Genomic DNA, 24,450 nt, shown 5'->3' on the forward strand with positions numbered 1-24,450 from the left:
GCAACCTATCGATTGGAAATCGCTGCACATACCACTGCACCATATGGGACACACACACACACACACACACACACACACACACACACACACACACACACACACACACACACACACACACACACAAGCAGGGGAAATGTAGGTACATGTATAATGTAGTTGTTCGAGTTGAATGCCCAAGTTTCAGTCAAGGCCACATATACTTGTAGGTTCATTGAAATGAGAAAAAAGTCAGAACACACTAGTGATCGAACATGCACGGTATTGTATATAAATGTACATGGGCGCTACACACGCTGCAGTGTGAAGTCAATCATACAAGTGTAGATCTACATGGGAAGAAAACTAGAAGCCATCATGATCGATAAGCACATGCATGTTTCGAACAACATAATTATAGGGCATTGCATGTACGTTTACAAGGAAGTCATGTGAACATTGTTACAACAATGGCCAAATCATGGTTTACTACTCCAGTTTGCAAGAATGTAATAGACGCTGCGCAGTTGGCAAGCGCAGCTCCAGGTCAAAGCTGAATACATGCATGCGAGTGCATGCACTACTAAATACATTACTATTGTACATACTTCGGAATGGCTACATAGAAAGGCATGGGTCTCAAAATACTTTGCTTGTATTGCATGCAAAGAACAGCATGATCAATGCGATTTTCATCAGATCGATGATCGACACTACCTAAAAAGGGCAATGTAAGTCACTGAATACAGATTTCATCTGATAGATAATCAACACAGCCGCCTGAGAATGGGCACTAGAGTCAATGGCAAGTGGCAATGAGACCAATGGCATGGCACACTGTACAGCAAGCTAGATGTGGCGTTGGGTTCAATGCCGTGCTGGCTTCACGCCATACAGGCCCTGACGCGATAGCTGCTTCTTCATTTTGGCCATGGCGATGAACTGATTGCGAACAGCCTGGTAGTTGGTACGCAGCTGTGCACCATACTGCAAGAAAACAGAATGTGCAAGGCGGATGGACTTGACAATGTGAATGGCATAGAGGACTTTGAAAGAAAATGGGAACAGTGCGGACAATAATTCATGTGGCTTTGACTGGAAATAATTCAAACGCACTGTGTGGCCTATGCAGGATTTTCCTCTAGGACATCGTGAAGATGATGATGAGAGCAGCCATGGCCGGTGTGTTCTAAGGGAACTTCTTACAAAATTGGCAGACTCCCTTGGCAGACACTATCATAGAAGAGCCCTTCAAGAATCTTTTTATTACTATTTTTTTAGGCAAAACAATCCCTCGTTTGGACTCGGAACTTGTAGTTCCTTAGTCCTTTTTTTTTCTTTTCTATAAATCCCTCATTTATTTAGCTTTTCAGAACTATTCATTGTAATAGAGAGTGGAGATTTCGAACATAAGCCAATTCATATAATGTGACTCCTATTATATGACCTGGATCAGGGGGAAAGGGTGTTCCTTTTTCCTAGTCCATCCATTCCTTCTCCTTTCTTTCCTTCTCCTTCTTTCCTCTCCTTTGGATTTGGCAGTAGACAGCAAAGTAGATCAACTGTAGACTACTGACTACCTGGTCTAAAGCGGAAGGACATGCATCCGATTCTTTACTGCTGGAAAATTGATAGACAGTGAGACACAATGAGATGTCTCACTAGTGACAGAAGTACTCCATACCCAGTGGCAGATACGCCCCATATCACAGCTAGAACAGGAGATAGATACTAGCCGTTACTCCGAGGTTCATGGCACTACACCAACTGTCAGAGAGTTCCTCTGTGAACAGACAGCCCTACATAGCCCCCCCCCCCCCCCCTTCAAGTGTAGTCAAACCGTTCACCTCATCAATAACTGAGTGCACACAAAGAGATCGCGTTGATTTGATCAGTCATGATTACCTTCATCAGACGCATGGCCGCAATCCAGTGAACAAACTCCTCAGCATTGCTGGCACTCAGCATCTTGACATCATTTCGATCATCCGTCTTGTGGGGCTGTTACAGAGCAAGCAAAGATCATTGAATTCATGTACATAGCTCTGGTGGAAGTGCCAGCAATAATGCATGAAACATTTCACACTCTTAAATGACGCACTACATCGGTTCTGCATGATATGTCAGAGGTCATGAAAGAACTAACGTATGTACACATTTCATCCCTATAAATTATAGCTGGATATCCGCTATACAGTACGCCATTTCAGCACCACTGTTCTTACCTTGAGCGCGATGACAAACTGTGATGGCCCTACATTCAGCTTGTCATTGCCGAATGGCGTGTAGATGTCATGGTCGGTAAACATTGCCACCATCTCCATCGACTCTTTCTTCGTCAGCTACAGCACGCAGAGAAGAATCACACGACCACATCATACCATATCATCTTTCATCTGGTTAGCAGCCACTTTGACTTTTCATTGCGAAGTCACCACGACACATTAATAGCCAGATTGGGTTTTTCTTGAGATTGAGTCATTATAGCGTAACTTGTAGTTCCTTGGTCCTTTTCTTTACTATAAATTAATCACCGGCTCTCCTTCCGATTCTATTGAGTCTTTCATGTGATTTTAAAGCTGAAAGGCGACACGAGATCCCATCGCAATCATTCTTACCATCTTTTCATTGGAGCTGCAGTTCGCCAGAATACCCAAGTGCTCGAGCTGGTAATATCGCTTTCTCCAGCTCTTCTTCGATGGCGGCTTCTCACTGAGGATGCCTTCGATAACAGGTACCTCGTTGTCATCACAGATGGCATCAAGAACAGCATGAGGAAGCTGTCGGGAAGGAAAGCAGAAACCAAAGATAAAGCAGATGTCAATACATTGGATCTAAGAGAGTGCTTGATGCGGTCAATGCGAATCAGCTTCAGTGTTGAGTAATTTCTTGCATGCATTGTGTCCTCGCTCACCTGCGGCCGTTCCCATAGGGCATATTTAGTGGAGGCGTTCTTGAAGACCAGCTTGTTGTCACTGCCTTCCGGCCAGTTTGCTCTTACATCCAGAACTAGCTCATGATCTTCCAAACGACGCTCTGTTCGGAATGGCACAAAGCAAACAGCACCAACAGGAGAATGCTCTATGAAAGAACGGTCTTGCCCGAGCAATGCTAATCGGAAACAGATGATCACAAGTATGCCTTCTGATACTCTAAGTTTGGACTGAGCGCAATGAAAAGCCAAGCATCGAAAACGGACCATTTCCATTCCTCTGTTGTGAAGAACTTTCCTTTCCCTGTTGTGAATTTGAGAGTCGGGTATTTTGGTATTGCCTCACAGGCTAACCAAAATGAGTTTCCCGCTTACCATATCCAAGAGATTCCATTTCCCTCAACTCCAAGATATTCATCGCCTGGTACTAAGGGGTCGTATCCATTAGATTCCTTGTGTATCATATAATAGCAACATGGCGCAAGACTTTGCGTGAGTCTGACTTACCAATATGTAAGGAATCGATGACCTCCACCAAGCAGAGGGTCATCTGCAGCTTGGAGCGTGTCTTCTCCACCATCTTGAAGACCACGTGCTGTGCTGTGGTACTCGGCTTCACTGCAATGTCGAATGGCATTTCCACATCGTCCCGGTAGATAGGAATTCTTTCCTGGGTGGTGAAACGTAACAACCAGGAGTCATGGAGTGTTTTCTTGCGTCTGAACTGTACAAATAAGAACTTGCTTCCTCTTATATTCTCACCTTTCTTCCTGTTATGTTCAGGCTGCCCGTTTTGGAGCCATCAATTGCCTGATGATCATGACTACGTGAAACGCGGAGGTGCAACACAGCTTCTTCCTCTCATTCTTGTGTAAACACTTGAACATAACTACAGTGTAGGCGTGCAGTACAGACCTAACTATGGAGCAGTGTGTGTGTGTGTGTGTGTGTGTGTGTGTGTGTGTGTGTGTGTGTGTGTGTGTGTGTGTGTGCCAATACTGTTGACTTTGCGATTTCTCTCTCTTCTCTTCTCTCTTCTTGTCGTTGTCTCCCGCTTCTGGGAGCGGCGTGGCCCAATAGGGTAGCTGTACATAGTAGTAGTAGTAGTAGTAGTAGTAGTAGTAGTAGTAGTAGTAGTAGTAGTAGTGTGTGTGTGTGTGTGTGTGTGTGTGTGTGTGTGTGTGTGTGTGTGTGTGTGTGTGTGTGTGTGTGTGTGTGTGTACAGCTTGCCCAAAGCACGCTAGGAGAAGATTTCATGAAAGTATATGTCCTGCTGTGCTTTTAACAGTTCATGGGCCTGACACATAATGAATTAGGCAGGAATGCAACAAACATTCCATGATGAACACCTAAGAACATTACACAAGGTGTGGTTGAAAAGGGGAAAAAACACAGCAAAACAATGCACTCGAAGTCTCCTGCACCTTCAGGACAATTATGACAGAATACTATGTCACGTAATGTAATGTAATTGTACATTGTACAAGACTTAGTATTGTGCATCGTACAGTAGCTTTAAAATACATTCTGCTACCGTACGTTCGGCCATGCACTTACCACTTCAGGGCCTTCCAGAGTGTGCTGAACAGAACAAGACATGGACAAGAGCAACCAAAGCTATCACTATACAGGAACGGTACACATTGGCAACAATCAACGCATTTTGAACCACGATCACGGAAATCAGCCATTTCAGCACATACCGCCGGCTAAAAAAGTGAGTTGGTATGAAGCAGGTCCAGCCTGGCACTCACCTGCTTTGACAATCGCTTCTTCTTCTGTGGCTTTCCATCGCCCTGAGTGCTGGATGACCTCTGCACCTGCGCTTCACCACCCCGTAGCTCAAGAAGACGTGATGGAGGAGCAGCTGCAAGTACAACGCACCGCGCAATAGGACAGCATCACTATTGTGCAAACATCTGCTATGAAACCCACTGTGGAAACAATGACACTGGGGCCAGCGTGAGTGGTCTGGTTGTTCTGCTCACAGCAATCGCGTGGTCGGGCGGATTACATGATTTTGCAAGCTTGAAAATCAAACAGTAACAGTGAAAACAGCACTACACTTGAAGCAAACTACTAGTTGGTACGAGTGTGTGATCAGTGTAAGAGTGCCTTTCTTCACTGACGGGACAACAGATGAGAGGGGAGCAATGGTACTACTGGGCTAAGGCAAGCATTGCGGCCATACTAGTACCTGCATCACTTGGTGAGCGAGCAATGCGCACGTTCCTGCGCCCACTCAGGCGCACCTCCAGTGGAGCAAGACCGCTGCTCTCCAGCACACTGTCGAGTTCTGTCACCATCGACTCCAAATCGATGTCAGCTCCATCTGGATATTATCACCGTGCACATGCATGAATGCAAGCACGTGTACACACACACACACACACACACACACACACACACATGCGCGCGCGCACACACATATGCAAAAAAGGTCGAATCCCAAACCCACCGTTTGTAGCATCATCTTCTACGGAGTAACCTGGTCATTTCACGATCTACTCAATATGCACGACATTCAGGATTTTGACGGCATCAAGCTTACATCACGTGTCAAAATACAGAAGAGCAAAACCTGGAAGCTAACCGACTTACCATCTCCATCAATCCTCTTCTCAGCATCCAGTAGGTTAATAGATGATGTAGTCAGGCAGTCGATGATTGAATCAAGGTCGGTGCCAATCATGCCGCTGCTGTCCATCAGTTCTTCAATGGTGGAGTTCTTTCTGGCCATTGTGCTTGGTGCGCTCTGTGTGTCGATGGGTTTCGCTGCGGCTAAGTGATCAAGAGTGCCCAGATCCGGCATTGGGAAACTGTCCTCGTCACTGTTTGCCCGCTGATGTTTCTTCGCCACTGCTTCCACCGGCTTTTCAACAGTCGATGGGGCATCATTGCCAGCTGCTACCTCGGAAGTGTCGACGCTTTCTGCTGGCGGTGTGAGAGATTGAGTACTGTCCCCTGCATTGACTGCAGCTTCTTCAACACGGGCTGACTCGGTTTCTTGTCCGTTGTTTTCACCAGAGTTAGAAGCAGGTTCAGCAGAAGTGTTAATGACATCTCTCTGATCAGAAGATGGTGGTGACAGTGCCTGTTGTTCATTGACTGCTGAGGGAATGTCCTGCAGTGATGCTGCCTGGGAATCGATGTGCGTCTGCAGGACGTTGAACGGAACAGGCTCGTCCTCGCTGGTAACAGTGTCCGCGCCGTCAGGGTCTACCGACGGGCTAGATGGACTGGTCTCAACATCAGCATCCGGCGGTAATTGAGAGTTTTCTTCGACAGCACTGCTTGCCTTTTCAGTATCTTCTACTGCAATGGTTTCCTCAGCATGTGGCTCAGCGGACGGAACATTACTTGGTTGTGGTGTGACTTCTACAGTCTTCTCAGCCTGCGGTTTCTCTTCGGTGTTTTCAGCAGGGTTGGATACATTGGCAGTGTCAGTTGGTGCTTGATCAATGGCCGGATTGGGCTGCTCTTCGACCTCTTCAAACACAGCCTCCTCTGTAGCTGCAGGCGGTGAATCGGGCGGAGAAGCTACCGGCCCATCAGTAACCAGCTCGCTTGCACTGCCGGTCGATGGTCGTGGCAGCTCCTCAGTGGCAGCCATGGCGCTGGGTACATACTCCTCCTGCTGTGCAAGATTCACAGCCGACGGCGTTTCCTCCAGCTGGGTCTCAAGCGGCGGCTCGGGAGAGGCGCTGCTACTGAACACGCCAGAGCTTTCCAAACTGACAATGCCAGATAACTGCAAGGAAAGCCAGAAGTGAAAACAGTTAACAGTACTGAAAACTGCCTGCCCTAAAATCACGTGACATTTTATTCAGAGTTGTAGAATCCATCAAAATCAATTCATAGAAAGAAATAGGCAAAGCTCCAGTTTTGACAACAATGTCAATTTAGTAGCTCGCAGAACAAAACAAGGTATTGCCACCCAGAAATTATTTGTCAGAATCAAGCACAGAGCACTACCGCTGCTTACATCTGGTGTGTCTGTGGAGAGTATGCTTGCTCGCTTCCCTGTCACTGCAGCCTCAACAGTCTCGACGGTTGGAGGTGCCTGTAACAGAGAGATGCACAAGAGTGATACAATGAGTCTCAAATATAAATGAGCGTTAGCATGCTAATGCAAGTTAGCAGCCAGCCCAGCGAGCTGGTCCGACCTGCACGCATGCGCGAGTCACGCGGGCATGCGCCCTTCAAGATCCCGTACAATGTCCCTTGCATTGTCATTGCTGTTTCGACTTTTGAGCTTGCAACTTGCGGAACATTTATTCCCACACAATTTCCTGCATTTCTTAACAGTAACATGTTTATCGGTACTCCAATGACTCCCAGTGGGTAGTGGATTGCCTTTAGCTCATGCACAGAGTCTGTGAACGTCAAGGCCAAACATAGCGCTGTGCATGAAACTTGCTGAGCATTCGTATTAACATACTAGTATGCATCAAGAGACTTGACTGCCTCAAATGTCCGTCCTGTGATGTTTTCCTACCTCATCCCAGAAGTGCTGATTCCAGGCCTGGAAGTGGCTGCTGAATGGAATGGGTTCTTGTTTCTGATAGACAATGTTGATGGGAACGGAGTCCGGGTTTCTGCCCTGCTGGTCTGTTTCCAAATAGTCCTGAGTAACAAGAGCAATAACCACACACGTACACATGAAACATCTACCTTTGAGCAAGCACAGGAATGCCTGCTTCTCGATTTACGATGTCCTATAAAGCGCAGTATGTGTGTGTGTGTGTGTGTGTGTGTGTGTGTGTGTGTGTGTGTGTGTGTGTGTGTGTGTGTGTGTGAGTGAGAGAGAGAGAGAGAGAGAGAGAGGAGAGAGGGGGGGGGGGAAGAGAGGTGATCAGATAATGGACGGGATAGAGCACCTACCGTTCCCATCTTCAAGACAGAAGTCACATCCTTGACTTCAGCCTTCTCTCCGACCCACATGAATATCTTCAGCAGAAATCAAAGAGAGCACACACGCACAATGCATGCATGATCAGCTTGATCCATACATTTATTTTCCCGAGGATCTTCACAATTGCAGTCCGGATCCTAGTAAGACCTTGCGACAACTTGATAGTGGGACATCGTATTGCCCACTATCTATTTGTATTTTTATTGCCTTCATGATACATTCTACCTAATTATGTGCAATCCGGTGACGTGAGGGTGAATCCAACCCCAGAATGAGAGTATCCGATACATAGAAAAAAATAGATCAATGATCGATGTGGCCAATGCATGGAACTGCTGATGTGTTTTCCCTACAACATCCGATCAGAGCACAAGACAACCACTGTGACAGACCTGTGCTGATGTGTCAAGTAGCATGATGTCCTGCTCAAACAGGTCAGCCTGGACAAAGTGGAAGATCTCCTCGGTCGTCAAGCGACCACCGACAACGCAGCAAATGAACAGGCGGGGTGGCGGGTGGCACAGAGCCTACACGGCATACAGTACACACATCAAACCATACAGAATTCAGTACGTCTACGTAAGTGTACAGGGATGAGCAGGATCAATTAGAGTATGGGTTGTAACAGCAGATCTACAGTAGTTAGAAGGATACTCACAATCATGAGCTGGTCTTTGAAAGTTGATGATATGCACCAATTGGTCTTCAAACACATTATACATCCACTCACAACGAACACAAAGTCTTGCTGTTAAGCAGATCCAACCAAACATGGTGGTGTGATGTGCCGCACAGGTAATACCCACCTCCAACTGAACATCGGTGTTGTACGATGAGCGACCTCCAAGAGAATGCCAGAATAGCTGGGTCTCTTCTCCTTCCAGGATACGCTGAGGCTCCCTGCATGGATCGGTGGAGTAAATACAGGGGCGTCACACACGGTACGACCACTACGACCGTGGTCGTATCACTTTCCATCCAGGATGGTCCGCCCAGAGCACCTATAGAGCGCTGTTGGCCGAAAATCAGATTCCCTCCCCCCCCCCCCCCAGGAGGGCACCTCCGGACCCCTGGGCGTACCAATCCCCACTGCCATGTGACGCCCCTGAAATACCATCAATATTTTTTTTTCACGGTTCGCGTGAGACTCGGCTGGAAGCCGGGCTTTCCGCATCCGTAGGAACGCCACCACCCTTCAAGGATCAACCATCAATATAGGAAAGGACATCTACCTGACTTCATATCACTTGATTGAGCACGAAATGATGCACAGCTTCAAAAACACGCCATGCCTACGCAAAAAATGTCTTCAAAGTGAAGAAATATGGGGAAGTGAATATAATGTAACTGTCAGCCACGGATGGACTGCATAAAGTCATCTAGGGAAAGGCAGTGGAAAATGTACTCCCGGTGTGGATTCTATTCACGCTCTGTAAACAATTCCAGTTATTCCCAGCAAGCCAGCACGGAATAACCCAGACAATGGGAGGGGAAGAAAGGGTGGGAGATAGAGAGACAGATGCAGAGACAGACGGATAGGTGCAGAGACAGACAGACAGACAGATGGAAAGAGAGAAAGACAGACAGACAGACAGACAGACAGACGCAGAGACAGAGAGAGACAGAGAGTTGTCGTTCACATCCTATACAAGGCACTTACTTGCCCTTCTGTCCCACAACACGTGCAATTCCCACAGCAGCGCGACGTTCTGCCTGAGACGAGCCCTATACATGCACACGAAGAAGCAATGGATGGAGCTCTGCACAAGGCCGTCACAGCCTGGGGCGGCCTCAGCCGCCCCACTTTTTCGGCAGTTTTTTTTTTTTTTTTTTTTTTTGAACACATTACAACAAAGCACAATATTGCAATGCATGATCGCAGCTTAGCGCAAACGTGACAAATCCTTGTCCCCGATCGTGGTTTGTTGCAGAAAAAAGTCTTTCATTGCAGTTACACTGAAATGGCACCAAATGCCTGGAAATGCTTGCAATTGGCTTCAATTTTTGAATTTTTTCCCGGGGAGGGTAATGTTTGTCCCCGATCGTAGCGTCTTCTTCGTTTGTTGCAGAATCAAAAAGACTTTCATTGTAGTTACCGTACACTGAAATGGCATCAAATACCTGGAAATGCTTGCAATTGGCTTCAATTTTTGAAATTTTCCCGGGGGAGGACCCCCCTTCCATGGCCACCCCACCTCCAAAGTCGATGCGACGGGCCTGCTGCAGGTTTGTTCTAACACAAACCTGTGTAGAGACTCAGTTCAGCGTGACTTGGGCGTCTCCAACAAGCCCTTTGTACCAGCATGGCAATGTTCGGGTAAAGACTGGATATAAATGTTGCAGATATTGCACAATCATAGTTACAATACCAGACCGACTCATGTCTGATGCCCGAGTCAAGTCATTCTAATGGAGCTCGGGTTAAGCGACAGATCGAATATCATGACTAACTTTCTCATGTCCCGAAAGAGTGCCGTGACATGTATATCCAAACTCCATCCTGCCCAAAATCAGCATGAATTTATTCCACCACCACTACATGCACTCAAACAAAAAAAAACTCTCCCAGCCGACCAAACAAATTCACTCATTCATTGATGAACAGTCCAAAAACTGCCGCTTACCCCCATGTTATCAAAAATAGGCATGTGGCAATATCAACATTCCAACAGTGTACATTACAAGCAGTGGACTACAAGTATGCTGCATCAATAAACAGAGGACAAGTATGCTGTATCAATAAACAGAGAACAGGTTCCAGGATACGCTCACCTTTCCGGCCCAGGCGAATGTTGACTGCTTGGCGGTGACAAGCAGGAACGTATGGCTAGAGGTCAGGGACGATGCCCGGCATTGAACCTACGTGCACAGTACAATTGTTATAAGAACAGAATACAGTCAACCTGTCAAGGCAACCACTCGGATAAGGCGATCACCTGTCCAAGAAGACCATTGCAACCAGGACCCAGGGACGCTATTTCCAGTCAAATGACCCTGGATAAGGAGACCATCTGGTAACAGAGACCAGGTTTTGAAGGTCCCTTGAGCGGTCGTCTTAGACAGGTGTCACTGTGTTATATTTGCCATAGTCCAATCACATCCACATCACTAGACTACTTGTAGAAAGAAGACAGGCATCATACCATGAGAACATAGCGGCACTCTCCCAGCCTGGGCAAAATTTCGTCTGTTATTTTTTTGTACAACGCTTGCATTTCAAACCAATGCGTACATACATGCACATTGGAAGAGACCGATGCTGGTTTTGCAGCGACCTTAGATATAACCAGCCATTATGTGATGAGACGTGCAGACTACAATTTAGCTATCTATCTGCACACAATACATGCAGTCAATTGGATACCAACAACTAATAGTCAGCCACATGTGTAAACTACTGGCGGTAAGGAAATTGCCAGGAGCCAGTAGCCTGCAGGGCATTTGAGAAGCTGTGTTTCTACTGTGTGCACACACAAGTGTAACTGACCTGTTGCGAAGCAATCCGCAGTGGTAGTTTGCCTTTGACCATGAATAGCCGTGACTCTGCAGCAGCAGCGGCAGCAGATGAGCCGCGCCGCTTGCTGGGAGGAGCCTATAACCGGGTAGCAAAACGGGTGGTATACAAAATGGCACATTGACAAAATGCTTCTAGATAGAACTATCATGCCCAGCTACGAGGCATTTAATCCGGTGTAGAACTCAGTCAGGCAGATATCCTTCTCAATGTCACCTTTCTCTCCACTGATTCACGACGTACGTGCAAATTACATGTGGATACTGCAGATGAAGCTACAGATCTACAGGCCAAACTGAACGTACCATAGACATAAAGTCGCCGAGCAACTTTGTCTACAAACAACTGCTCTAAAATTTAATGATGAAGTGTGGTCTGAAGCAGAACGCCGCGTTTTGGCACGTACCATGAAGATGACAAGCTGCCCCTTGAAGATGCTCAGAAAGTGATCGGTTTCCGAGCCTTGGCTAAGGCGAGCCTGTAGGAAAACAATGGACATTGGAAGCGGCCATCACGTAATCACGGATCTACACAAGCACATGCCTGGCAGCAACATATGAAAGGAACCAGTTTCGAGAGAACTTGGCTGACTTGGGAGCTAGGCAGTGATGCCGGGTAAAGTGTATCATGGCTCGAACCCATGCAAGGATGGAGTCTAGTTTAGAAACAGTTGATCAGAAAGATTAGTGCATGCAGTTTACTGCAAAGCCAGAACTAGACACCAGGCAGAGATCCTGACAGCTGTGCAACGAAACAAAAATCTTTTAAAAACGCCTCTCAAGCTTCTTAGAATTCGGGGGCGGTGCGGGGGGGGGGGGGGGTAGGCGACAATGAACATACCAGTACTACTCCTTCCTTGCGGTACTCAGAGGACTGCTGCTCAGCATGCACAGTGGCCACACTGCGCCTCTCCTTGCTGGTATCCTGGCCATGCCACACGTACACCACATGCTTTGTGATTGCCTCGGTGCGGTACGTGTAATGGATTATGTAGCTCTCCGAGCTGCGTAGCTTGCCGTACTGGTCCAGGGAGGCCGCAACACGCTTGTTGTTCTCCACGGTCCAGATCTGTCGTGTACACACACCATGCCATACACACACACACACACACACACACACACACACACACACACACACACACACACACACACACACACACATTGTGAAAGTAGCTAAGTTATGATACGCTCCAACACACAGTAGGAGGGCAAGCACGGAGTACAGTAGAATTACCAGTGAACACGGACCGCTGTATTCTAAGCACACCTACTGTACTGAGAGTCATACCCTGCAGTGTATACACAATAGGTAGTTAGCAACATGTATTCAATATCAATGGATGCCAAGTGAATTTGTAATTTTCATCACTGCGACAAAAGAGACCTGAGAGTGAGTGCAGGGAGATGGGAAGGCAAAAACAAAGAATTCAGATTCTCTTGGACTGACCTTCACTTGGCCAATCCCGCGGTCGATCATTGACGTTGGCTCCACCACAATCTCCGCTGGAAGACCAGCCTTGCTAGCTACCATAGATGCATCCACCTCTGGCCAGTTCTGAAAGTGCTGCTTGAACTGGGCGATCTCACCATGCTCGCTGATACGAATGACAGGAGCCCAAGGCGGATAGCCTTTCATGTGGATGAATATCTATAAATATACATAACAACACACACACACACACACACACACACACACACACACACACACACACACACACACACGCATAAAGGTACAACACACTCGTGTATTGGGAAGATTTGATATATGAATGATGTCCAAAAACAGACTTTCGATGCATGTGGCACTTGAAACTTTCTCGTGTGTATTTCATTCACATGCAAGACTATAATAGCATGCCATGTAACTCACAGCGGCTCGCTTGAACGAATTCCTGACTTCGCGATGACCCACCGCGGAGCCAACCCAGACAAATATTCCAAAGTCGGTGTCCAGAATGACACAGCTGTCGGATGCCAGCATGCTGCGATGCAGTGGCCTTGCTTTCTCTTCCGTCACCTTCAGCTTGCCCTTATCACCAGAGCCGACCAATCTGCAGTGGCACAGAAACACAATAAGTTAGTGGTTGCCGCATTTACAGGCAAACGCCATTAATGCCACATACAAGCAAGTGCTCTGAGCACACTCAGGCAGCAGCATTGTGTAACACATCAGGATTTGCATGCACATGTGTGGGTGGGTGTGGGGGGGGGGGAGGACGAGGAGGACGAGGAGGAAGACGAGGAGGAGGAGGGAGATCAATTTCAACTGCTCCAATGGATATCACTCAATGCTCTCAGACTTTGACCAATCTGAAACAAATATATGATCAAACATCTCATTTAACCATCCGCTCTGACCGTGGTTTGAATTCACTGCTCACAGCACAGCGGCAGACCACACAGTGGACTCGCTTACCTGTAGAGACGAACCTTCTGCTTTTTGCGATCAACTTTGTGAATGCCTTTTCCCATGGCTGGTCGAATCTGACCTCTGGAGCCGATTCCAAGCCAGAATGCTGCATTGTCGGAGTCTTCGCCTAGACAGGCCGGGCAGAAGGCGGAAATTCCATTTCAAATGTCAACATGCAATTTAGGGGTCGCCTCAAAGGAATAGCATGTGTGCAGTGGCGGAGGAAAGGTAACAACGCCAAGAACAACAACACCATTAACACGTCCAACAAAGATACACAAGTTCGCAATGGAACTAGGCGGAATTAAGCTGTAACTCGCATTTTCATGACTATCCGCCAATCCTCATGCAACAGACGAGTTACAGCGTAATTCAGCCGAGTGCCATTGCTAACTTGTGTTTATGGCTCTGTGTTTGTGGCACAGAGCATTTAGCAAGGATTTAGCAACATAGCTTGTCCAACAAAAATAGAAACTTACGGACAGTTCTGACTGGGAGGCCACCACGCTCCTCGGCAATCTCATCGGCCAAACGTAGAGCTCTGAGTTTCTGCTTGTCGATACTGGCCGAGCCCAGCCAGACGAAGATCTTCTTCTTCGTTTCCAGAATGAACGCGTCTCCTTTGTTTAGAGATTTGTAGGTTACCTCAACCTGCAAGCAAGCAAGCATGCCGTGACACGTGTATACACATGTAAAGGAAAGCATGAGCCACGATGGAAACCATCTTGGTGTTGAATTTCAAGGACAGACACAAACCACATCCTCTACAATAGCTCATCAGTTTGAGAGCACGAAAAGGGAACGTTTAAAGAAAATTCACCATCACCACCAAGAGTCAAGCTATGGTGGAGTTGCCAGTCATCCAAGCAAAATCACAAACTTGTTTAGTCCATTGGCACTCGCCTGAATTTGCCTTGACTGAGCCGGCAATCCTTACCTCATTGACAGCGATATGATGAACACCTTGGATGTGCAGGAGACGGCGCTTGTCCTTGGCAGCTACCGCTCTCTGTACTCTGTAGTCATCGCATGCAACCACACAGGTACATGGAACGGAAGAGCAAATCACCATTACAGACATTGAGGCAGGTTGGTAAAAAAAATCACGGTTCGCTCGAGACTCGGCTAGATGCTGTGTTTTCCGCATCTGTAGGAACACTCACCATCCCCAAGGATCAAGGAGCAGATGCAGCTTCTAAAGCGGTGGGAGGTGAGTAGGTCAGACCCGCCAAAGTGGTCAAAGATGGAAAATCGGTTCTGGGTGGTAATAACTTTCTAATAAGTGTGCACCATCACATTGTCCTTCCACCAACAGTCTACATACATGGCCACTGTCACATTGTCCTTCCACCAACAGTGAGTATACGTGGCCACTGTGACATTGTCCTTCCACCAATAGTCTGTATACGTGGCCACCGCTCAACAAAACAGTACCTATAGTCCTGTTTTTTCTTTGACATGGACCCTTGGCTATGCCCCCCCCCCCCATAATCATACCAGGACTAGAAAGAACGCCCACAAGAGGAATGCTCAGTCACTCCATGCTGCAGTCAACCCCCACCATGCGGGATTACTGCTTTCCTTTGAAGATGCCAGCCAAGACTCTATAGTGACATGAACCACTGAAGAACTCACCTTAGGCCTTCCTTGAAGTAGGACAGGAACAGCGGTGACTCGTGGAACTGGGTCTGAGCACATAGCATACAGTACACCAACATCAATGCTCGGAATGCGTTCCGAACAAGACATTAGTGCATAACACCAGCATATGCATGACATTCTGGCCACGTCAGCAGCAGAAATAGTCAGCAATGTATAGTTATGTACTTGGTAGAACTGACGGACAGTGCAGTGCGAGCACATAGCATGGTGCAGTGCGAGCACATAGCATCCTGGATCATACTGTAACTTAACACTTTACCGGCAGCCCCATACTTGAATGCGTCGTAAACGACGCATTCAACATGCATACTAAATCCATGCCTGGTATGACAGGAAGCATCAGCCCACGGGGATTTCCCGTGGCCCTCACAGAGCCTAGGTATGATCCTATCCGTAGCTGAAGAGATCTACGCGTGTCCCATTTGATTTCATTGAGAACTGCGCGATCGAAAACCTACGGAAATACACGCGCGCCGACAATGCCGTCTGCCTCCGTCAAAACGTCGTCAGATGCATTTCCTCTTGCGCAGTGAATTCCTTTCGTCCTCAGATGACTTCTCCGACGAGGACCTAGCAGACCTTCGCTCTGGGACCGACGACAGACGGAATTTTAGGCCATCGACTTTCTACGTACCTGATTGACGGCAGCGCAGCGCGACTTGCGCACGACCTTACGGAGCCATCGGACAGCGATTCTGGGGCGATGCTGCTCTGAATTGCGAGCGAGGCACGGCCACTGAAGTCTCTGATGGCTATGGCGTTCGTTTCCGCTCCGAAGTCGACTTGTTTTGGCAGTATCATGTCAATGTCGGAATCTGACGATTTGCACCATGTACAATTTCCGTGTTTAGACGTATAGGTGCCAATTTAGTAGCGTATGTGTGTGGTATGTGAAAATAAATTTTTCCATGGTCAAGAAGTAGTACCAGACTTCCAAGAAAACATAACTTGCACATACAAAATGTGCCCTCGTTGCGAGTTATTGGCATCCTTCTCAATGTTATGGATTTCATATACAAAATGCACTTGCCGGCAAAGGGTTAAGACATGTTACTAAAAATTAGTCGCAATTTGAACGATTGTTCAAAATCACTGACCTCTTTGTGAATGACAGACAGTCCTGGAAGAGATGCTTCCAGTTCGTGTGCCATGCTGACAAGAGACGGGATGAACGACTGCAAAGAATGGGAAAGGACATACGAATCACAGGAGGCCTTTCGAGAAGATTATGGATGTGACCACCACTTCTCAACAAATTCATTTTCACGTGAGTGAGCTGAGATTCATCAGTATACCTGTTCCACGGGATTTTGGTTTGACCCTCTAAACCTCTTAGGTCAGACCAGACGAGAAGCAACATAGGATGTCCTACCTCACTCGTTCCCAGGCCCGTCCATACGTGAATGGTGTACGTGGCACCGACTGCAGGCTTTGTCTGCACATTCAGCAGAAACACACACACACGCATGCACGCACACACACACACACACACACACGTACACACACACGTACACACACATGCATACACACACACACACACACACACACAAGCACACACACACATACACACACAGTGACACACACACACACACACACACACACGCACACACACACACGCACACACACACACACACACACACACACACACACACACACACACACACACACATGCACACAAGCACATGATTCCCTTAGCCTAGCACACCTTAAGAAGAGCGGCTCTAGGTCTTTCGGCAGATCTACTTTGCCTTTGGGGCAATCTAGGAATTCACCAAAGATTTGTTATCTCGAGTCGAAGTCTCAGGTCAGCTATCATTCAACAGCAGGATAAGAGATTTCGCATTTAAACCAGTCATTGGGTTTTTTTACTGTTCGCTGGTCACCAAGAAACAGAATAATTATCTTTGTGAGTTCATGAACAGTTTTCAACGGCAGGATACGAGATTTGGCCCAGTGTGTAGGCCAGTTTTATGGCTCAGTACAGTTGCCTGGCTATCCAGTTACTGCAAGATATCTATGCGTGTCCACCAACAGTTGGTACTCACTACTCAGAGTACGATCTGCACAGGTTTCAGTCTCAAGAACCGGAGTGGTCTACTTGGTTTTACTGGTACATAATCCCTGATGGGACACCCGCGGAGGCACAACGACACGAAACAGTTTGTCAATGTATCATTTCTCCACCAGCTGACTTACCCGCAGATACAGTACAGCATCGATTGGAGTAAGACGGTGGAAGTTCTCTGTGACCCTCAGTACTTCCTTTCCCTGGTTATACATGGAAGATGTGGAGAAAAGGTAAGAAACAAAAATCAACAAATGTCCACACTTGCATGTGATGTCACTATTTCCACTAAAAGCAACACAAGTGTAGTAATATTTCCACTAAAACGCACCCAAAAGGGTGCCCGGTAGACTCGGAAGTGCCCGCAACTTCGGTGCCCGGATAACTGAAGTATGAGTGAAACAGCTCAACATCCTGTTCTAGTCGCTTTCAAATCATAGCCTTGTATATGAAAATCTCAGGGATGGGTTGACAGTGCATCAAGGTATCATAGTCACAGTAAGTGTGTGTACAGTGGAGTGGGACTTTGATAAAACGTATCCCTTGGGCAACAGGAAACTGTCTTCCTAGTATCCAAAGAACTTCTTATCCCAACATACGTCGGTGGAATCAATACACCCATGCTCTGGACAATGTCTCCGTACTAAGCAAGAGTATTTTTGAAATTTTTATTATCACAGTAAGTACCGAGTAAGTTCCACTGTGATCTGCAATGTGCCTGATCTGCAATGTGCCTGGTCTGCAAGCCGCAAGACATGCATGGGTGAGGTGGATGATACCTTTGCTGAAATTGTTTCAAGTCCGATACAGTACAAACTCAGAGTCATCACCCTTCATTTCACATTCATTTGTCGTTTGACGAGCCAGGAAATGTTGAATAAGTACAAATACAAATCTGAAATCAGTAGTACCCCACGGGACTCTGCCCTGAAATACTTCGAAATTTAGAGCCAAGATGATGGCATTTTCTACAGTCAATAGTCTCAATACCAAAGTGACTGTAGTGGCTGTAGTGTATTCGGCACAGTGTACAGTGGTTTTGATGGAATTACGACTCCAACAAGAAAAAGAGGATGAAATAAGTGTTTTTACTCCGAGTGTCGTGCACTACGCGATCATCAGAACACACTCAACTACGACTCTTTTTATCATACAGCATGGCCTTACCTTCAATCTCCACATCTCAAGGCCTGCCTCCTGACCTGCATTCCTGAACACCTCTCGCACATCCTCCTGCTTGCGGACAGGCGCTGCGGTTAGTGCTGATGCTATAGCCTTGACTCGATTCAGCCGATGCTGCACCGCCTCCTGGACTCGTTCCATGTATTTCTCATCGGCCGCCATGAAGCGATCTCGCTTTGAACTTTTCCGACCAGACGTTGCGGATGCAGGCAGAGCACCGAGAAAGTCGTCTTCCTGCTCTCCCTCTTCCTCTTCATCGCCCTCAGGATGTTCCTCGGCATTCTTTGCCTCCTTCAGATCGGGTAGTGTTGGCGACGAAACGTCTTCCGCCAAATCTACTCCACCCACTTCATCTACTGCTGCAGTAGCTGATGCAGTGGCTGGCGGACTGGCAGGATCTGGAGGAGCTGATGATGCTGCAGCTGCTGCTTCCTCGGTATTTTCTGCTGCTGCTGCTGCTGCTGCTTTCTTCTTTCCATCAATTGCATTTTCATTCTCTATTACAAGCGGTGCTTCCTTACCGGAGGTTGATTTTTTCTTACCCCGGCCAAACAAACCACTGATAATTCCCTTCTTGGGTTTCCCTGGGCTCTTCTCCTTGCTTTTTGCTTCCTTCTTTGCCAGCTCTCTCTCCTTCTTCTCCTGTTTCTCACGTTCCTTTTGCTCCTTCTTTGTAAGCTTGGCATCACCTCTCTTCTTCTTGTGCTCTTCCAAAATGCGTCTGGCTTCAAGCTCCAGTTTCTCTTTCTCTGTAATGGCACTTGGTTCATCTTGGGGCAAGGCGGGTGACACTGCTGGTGCTGCTGCTTCAGCTGATCCCACTGTCGCTTCCTCTGCTGGTGCTGCTGCTTCAGCTGATCCTACTATCACTTCCTCTCCTGGTGTTGTGCCACTAACCTCTGACGCGGGCTTATCTTCGATCGGTTCCGGTTCTGCCGCTGGCTCTGCTGGCGGCTCTGCGTGTGCTTCCTCAGTGTGGAATACACCCTCATCGTCGTCATCGTCCTCATACTCGTCATCCCCAATGTCTCCGGCTGCTCCCCGGGCTTCAGCCATTGCCTGCTGTTCGAGCTGTGCAGCCGTTTGCTGGTTAACGAGCGCCAGGATGTTATCCAGGTCTTCGGGCGTTGCAACACTACTGTGACGGTTAATACTGGCAGTGCGGTGGCCAGCGCTGTCATCACCACCACCACCACCCTCGGACAACACTGGGCTTGCGGGACCCGTCGCTGCTGAGAAGCCCTGCTCTTCTTTGCTGCTCTTCTGAAGCATCTCTTCGAGTGACAGAGACCTTGGTACAGACCTTGCAGGTTCTTCTGGTTTGGAGACAGACACGGCAATGCTAGGTCCAAGAGCACTGACCACATCGTCATCATCATCTTCCTCCTCCTCTTCCACCATGACCGGTGGCGGAGCTTTCGGAGCATCTCTTCTACTGATCGGTATGTCTAGCGGGGCCGCTGGGACATCGTGTACAATCATAGACTCAGCTTCGCTCTCCTCAGGTGGCTCCTCTCCAGAAACATTGCCACTGGGCTGCTCACCTTCAATCTCAATGTCGAACACGGGTGCAGCTGCTGGCGGCGGAGGAATGTTAGCCATGGCCGGCACTTCCGTTTTGGACTCTTCAGGTGCACTGCCACTAGCAGGTACTGCCTCTTCAGTCATTTCATCGATGCTGGGTTGTTCGTCGTTATTGATTGCCCTCTCCACGCTCGGAGTTACTGGCGTGCTTTCAACGTCTGGCACTTGCTCGGCCATGGGCGCAACAGGCTCCGCAGGTGCTGCTTCCTCGGTACTGAGTGCTTCCTCTGGCTCTTCATCTGCCGCCTGCGTCTCTGGCTGTTCGTCTGCCACCTGCGTCTCTTCCACTTGCTCAATCTCAACACTCTGCTGCTGTATACATGAACTGGGCACATCTGCTGGTTGATCTTCAGTGGCGTCACCAGTAGAGGCAGCCTCAGCGGATGCACTACAGATAGGGTCTTCACCTTCAGGCATCTGACTATCATCCTCAGCCAGCTGAACACTGGATGGCTCGACAAGTTCCATGCTGGTGCTGTCGTTACTCGTAGCTTCTGTGATTTCCGTATCGTCGCACGCAGGTGTTGCTGGTGCTGGTGTCTCGTCAGCAATGGTCTCGCTTACAATTGGTTTGGCTGTAATCATTTCAGCACCACCGCCTTCGGCCAGTGAAGGCTTGACTTCTTCCAGCGCTGGTTCGGTTGCAGTTGTTGCTTCTGCTTCTGAACTTTCCGGCTGAGCAGTCTCGCTATCCTCCGTATTGGTCTCTTGTGTGGTGGCAACTGTCAGCTCTGGCTTGACTGCAAAACTGGTGTCGCCCTCTAGCTCCATGTCACTGGGTTTAAAATCTCTGGCCAGTGACCGGGCTAGATCGGACTCCTTGACTGTCGGTTCAGCAAGCTCTGGTTCCTTCAGCAGATCTGGCGGAGCACCGATTTCAGTCATTTCAATGCACTCCACTGGCTCTCCATCATCGTCAACCACCACCATAGGAGCACTGGCGGCTGTACCATCTGGCTGGTCAGATACAGCTTCAGCAACAGCATCACTAGCAGCATCCATATCATCGCCAGCAACTGCATCATCATCAACATCAGCAGTAGTAGTAGCAGCAGCATCAGCAGCAGCAGCAACATCAGCAGTAGCAGCAACATCAGCAGTAGCAGCAGCATCATCACCATCAGCAGCTGCAGCATCGTCATCATCATCATCACCAGCAGCAGCAGCATCAGTGTTGGTACCATCGGTGTCACTAGTAGTATCTGTGGCAGCATCAGCAATAGCATCACTAGGAGACTCGCTGGTAGCATCATCAGTTACAGCTGCAGCAGTGGTACTGGTAGTGTCGGCATCAGCTGCAGTGACTGTGCCAGCATCTGTGCACTCTTCAGTCTCAACATCCTGACTTGGCGCTGGCTCATTAGAGTCAGGAGCTACTTCAACAGACTGCTGCTCTTCATCCACTGAATCAGAGGGCGCCTGCTCTTCCACCGTGATGGATGGCTCTTCTGTGGTATGCTCTTCAACCAGAGTCTCCTCTGGCTGAGGATCAATCGATGTCGGATCATCTTCCACAGGACTGGCTGGCGTTGGTTCAGCTGCATCTGCTGGCACACTCGGCTCCTCGTGCGTGGGAATGCTGCTCTCAGATTCACCTACATGCTCATCCATGGTAGTAGTATTGAGAGGCTCTGCAATGGTGTCTGATGTTGTCTGCACCACATCATCAACGGTAGCTTGCTGTGCAGCTGCTGGCTGCTCATCCTCCATCGCCGAGGTGGCAACGTCAACCTGCTCACTAATAGGCGACACCAGTGGTGAGCTCACACGAACATCAACTTGGGACGATGCTGTGTTATCGAGAACCACATCGCTCATGCTCTCCAGATAGCTGCCACCGAATGGATCCTCGTCGATCTTCTTGGATTTGGGCCGCCGCCCTCTGCGCCTCGAGGTGGACCGAGCAGATTCGCCACCTAGTGCATCGTCGAAATCAGATGGCTGGGAAGCCTGAGATGCAAGCGAGTGTTCCATACCCGCTAGATCAGCATCGTTGGTCTGGATGGGCTCTGTCAGCATGGGCTCTGCCAACATGGCTGCTTCCGCGCTCTCCACTTCGTCAGAAGCCTGTGCCGGCTCACTCTGTACATTTGTTTCCATTTCCGGATGGCTATTTGTAACCTGTTCCTCTGCCTGGTCAGGTTGTGGCATGACTTCCGTCGCCTCTATCTCTGGTGTGGATGTTCCATCCGTGATCGGGTCTGGACCTACATCAACGGCACTATTCTCAGCATTGTACGCTGTGTCTGCGGTACCGGATGCAGGTTCATCGTCCAAGTCATTAGACACAGCTGGCTCTTCTGCACTATCCCTAGTGTCGTCCGTTGGCATTGGAGTATCATTTTCGGACCCCGCGTCGCTAATTGAAACAACTGCTACTTGCTCGGTAGGATCTGTGGCGAGTGTTTCTGTTACGGCTGTTTGTGCTGCGTCCTCACTAACCAGCTGCTCACTGCTGTCATCTGTGGACTTGTGATCTTGATCTGTAGAGTCCATTTTCTCTGGTGGCTGATCATCAGTTGTGTCACGTGTTGATTCAGCAATACTAACTTCATCCGGTGCGAATGCCATTTCGACCAACTTTGCTTCCTCTGCACCCTCCGTCTGCTCAGTTTCCAGAGATTCAGAATCGTCTGCAGTAGGTACCTGCTCAGGTTCAGTGGTGGCAGGTTGGGATATTACATCAGGCTGTTCCACGTGATCTTCATCAACCTCCTTGCCTTCTGCCTGCTCAGCTCTCATCGTCGGTTGCAGCATGCACGTCAGATTGTGGCACTGTCTCCTCATCACCTTCGGCACTGGCTGCTGAGGTGTCTGGCTCTGCTGTATTATCAACAGTGTCACTATCTGGTGCCTTTGCTTCTCCAGGCTGAGTTGCCTCGATCACTTCCGACTGAGCTGTCTCAACACCATCAGGTTGAGCTGTCTTGACATCATCAGGTTGAGCTGTCGTAACTTCTTCAGGCCGACTTGCTTCAGCTTCCTCGGGCTGAGGTGTTTCAGATTCTTCAGGCTGAGTTTCTTCAGCTGTTTCAGGTTGCGTTGCCTTAATTTCTTCAGGCTCAACTGCTTCCACAGACTGACGTGCTTCTTCAGGCTGAGCGGCCTCCGTTTCTGCTGACTCGGCTACCTCGACATCTTCATGCTGAGCGGCTGCTTCCACGGGTATTGCCGCTATCACTGTCTGAATATCCTCTTTCAGTGTCTCCTCGGGCTGATTGTCTTCAGTCACGATATCCGTGTCATCATCGACTGCAGCGGCGGCGGCAGGACTGCCATCTTTATGGGGTGTAGTACTCTGCACAGCAGCTGAAACCTTTGCTTCTTCTTGCTGCACGCTCTCGTTCACCATTTCATTCAATTCCAGCTCGTCGTCGTCGGGAGCAGCAAACGCCGAAGACGCCGTGTTGTTCTCCAAAGCCTCTGCCATGGCAGCCAGCAGTGGGTCATCATCATCATTGTCAACATACTCCGGCACAGCGGGGACTACTTTCTTCGCCTCCTCCTCGTTTCTCTTCCTGAGATTCTCCAAGAAGCCTGGTGGCAGTGGCTCCCAGACTTCTTTATCATCATCAGCCTGTTCAGTCTTTACGTGGACTTGATCCAGCTCTTGCCGTAGTCTTTCCTCATCAGCCAGTCTATCCTCGAGTTCCTTTCTCTTCCGCTCCGCCTTTTCCTCCTCGGTCAACTTGGGTGCAGTCCGCCGTGGCAGGTCTGGTGTGGCGTGGCAGGTCTGGTGTGGCATTTTCCAGAGCATCAGCGCCTGCCAGCTTCTCCAGCTCCGTGTCCGAGACCACAGTCGTGTTGGGTGTATCCTCGGGCAGCATAGTGCCGTCCTCGGCCACCATGTCCAAGCCAGGCGAGTGGACATTCGATGACGGTGAGAGAGGCGGCTGCTCTGCGGCTGCTGATGCTGCTGTCGCTGCCTTATCCAAACTGGTCTGAGATCTCCAGAGCTTCTTCAGCTTGGGCATTTTGAATCGGCGTCGCTTCCTCTCGGCATCTTTGCCATCATCGGTGGGTGTGGGTGGTTCACTGGCTTTCGCCGATGGGTCGACGAGCGATGAGGTGCTGAGCCGTTTCTTCATTTGCGTGAAGAAGCCAGCAATGGACTTCTTACGCTGTCTGCTATTGGAATCATCCAGCTCATCGTCATCCGTATCACTGAACACGCGGGCGCCGTCCGATGCCATGTCGGTAGCAGCATCGTC

At 48.7% G+C, this 24,450-nt stretch overlaps 3 protein-coding genes across 3 annotated transcripts in view; all 3 read right to left on the reverse strand.

Moving 5' to 3' along the window:
• Nucleotides 1-151: 151 nt before the first annotated feature.
• Nucleotides 152-22,972, reverse strand: LOC135809975 (uncharacterized). The gene is made up of 30 exons (XM_065323427.1): nt 18,641-22,972; nt 17,605-17,676; nt 16,781-16,843; nt 16,506-16,583; nt 15,382-15,434; nt 14,684-14,762; nt 14,226-14,397; nt 13,753-13,873; nt 13,207-13,387; nt 12,784-12,984; nt 12,178-12,405; nt 11,744-11,815; nt 11,311-11,415; nt 10,596-10,682; nt 9,484-9,548; nt 8,630-8,723; nt 8,216-8,350; nt 7,793-7,858; nt 7,407-7,535; nt 6,894-6,971; nt 5,510-6,659; nt 5,106-5,240; nt 4,663-4,775; nt 4,466-4,489; nt 3,416-3,578; nt 2,891-3,012; nt 2,595-2,756; nt 2,202-2,318; nt 1,882-1,977; nt 152-963 (listed from the first exon to the last, which is right to left on the reverse strand). The coding sequence occupies exons 1-30, from the start codon at nt 22,808-22,810 to the stop codon at nt 844-846; spliced, it is 8,451 nt and encodes a 2,816-aa protein (XP_065179499.1). The 5' UTR covers nt 22,811-22,972; the 3' UTR covers nt 152-843.
• On the reverse strand, nt 22,971-23,669 carry LOC135810571 (phosphatidylglycerol--prolipoprotein diacylglyceryl transferase-like). The gene has a single exon (XM_065324064.1). It carries the CDS (start codon nt 23,667-23,669, stop codon nt 22,971-22,973), a length of 699 nt encoding a protein of 232 aa, XP_065180136.1.
• Nucleotides 23,670-23,877: 208 nt separating this feature from the next.
• The window catches only part of LOC135809976 (espin-like), a 5,209-nt gene continuing 4,636 nt past the window's right edge, over nt 23,878-24,450 (reverse strand). Inside the window, exon 6 of the mRNA XM_065323428.1 lies at nt 23,878-24,450. This exon is cut by the window's right edge and continues 183 nt beyond it. Within this exon, the coding sequence (XP_065179500.1) occupies nt 23,878-24,450 (573 nt within the window).

The sequence above is a fragment of the Sycon ciliatum genome, chromosome 2, assembly GCF_964019385.1.
Source record: "Sycon ciliatum chromosome 2, ocSycCili1.1, whole genome shotgun sequence".
NCBI lineage: Eukaryota > Metazoa > Porifera > Calcarea > Leucosolenida > Sycettidae > Sycon > Sycon ciliatum.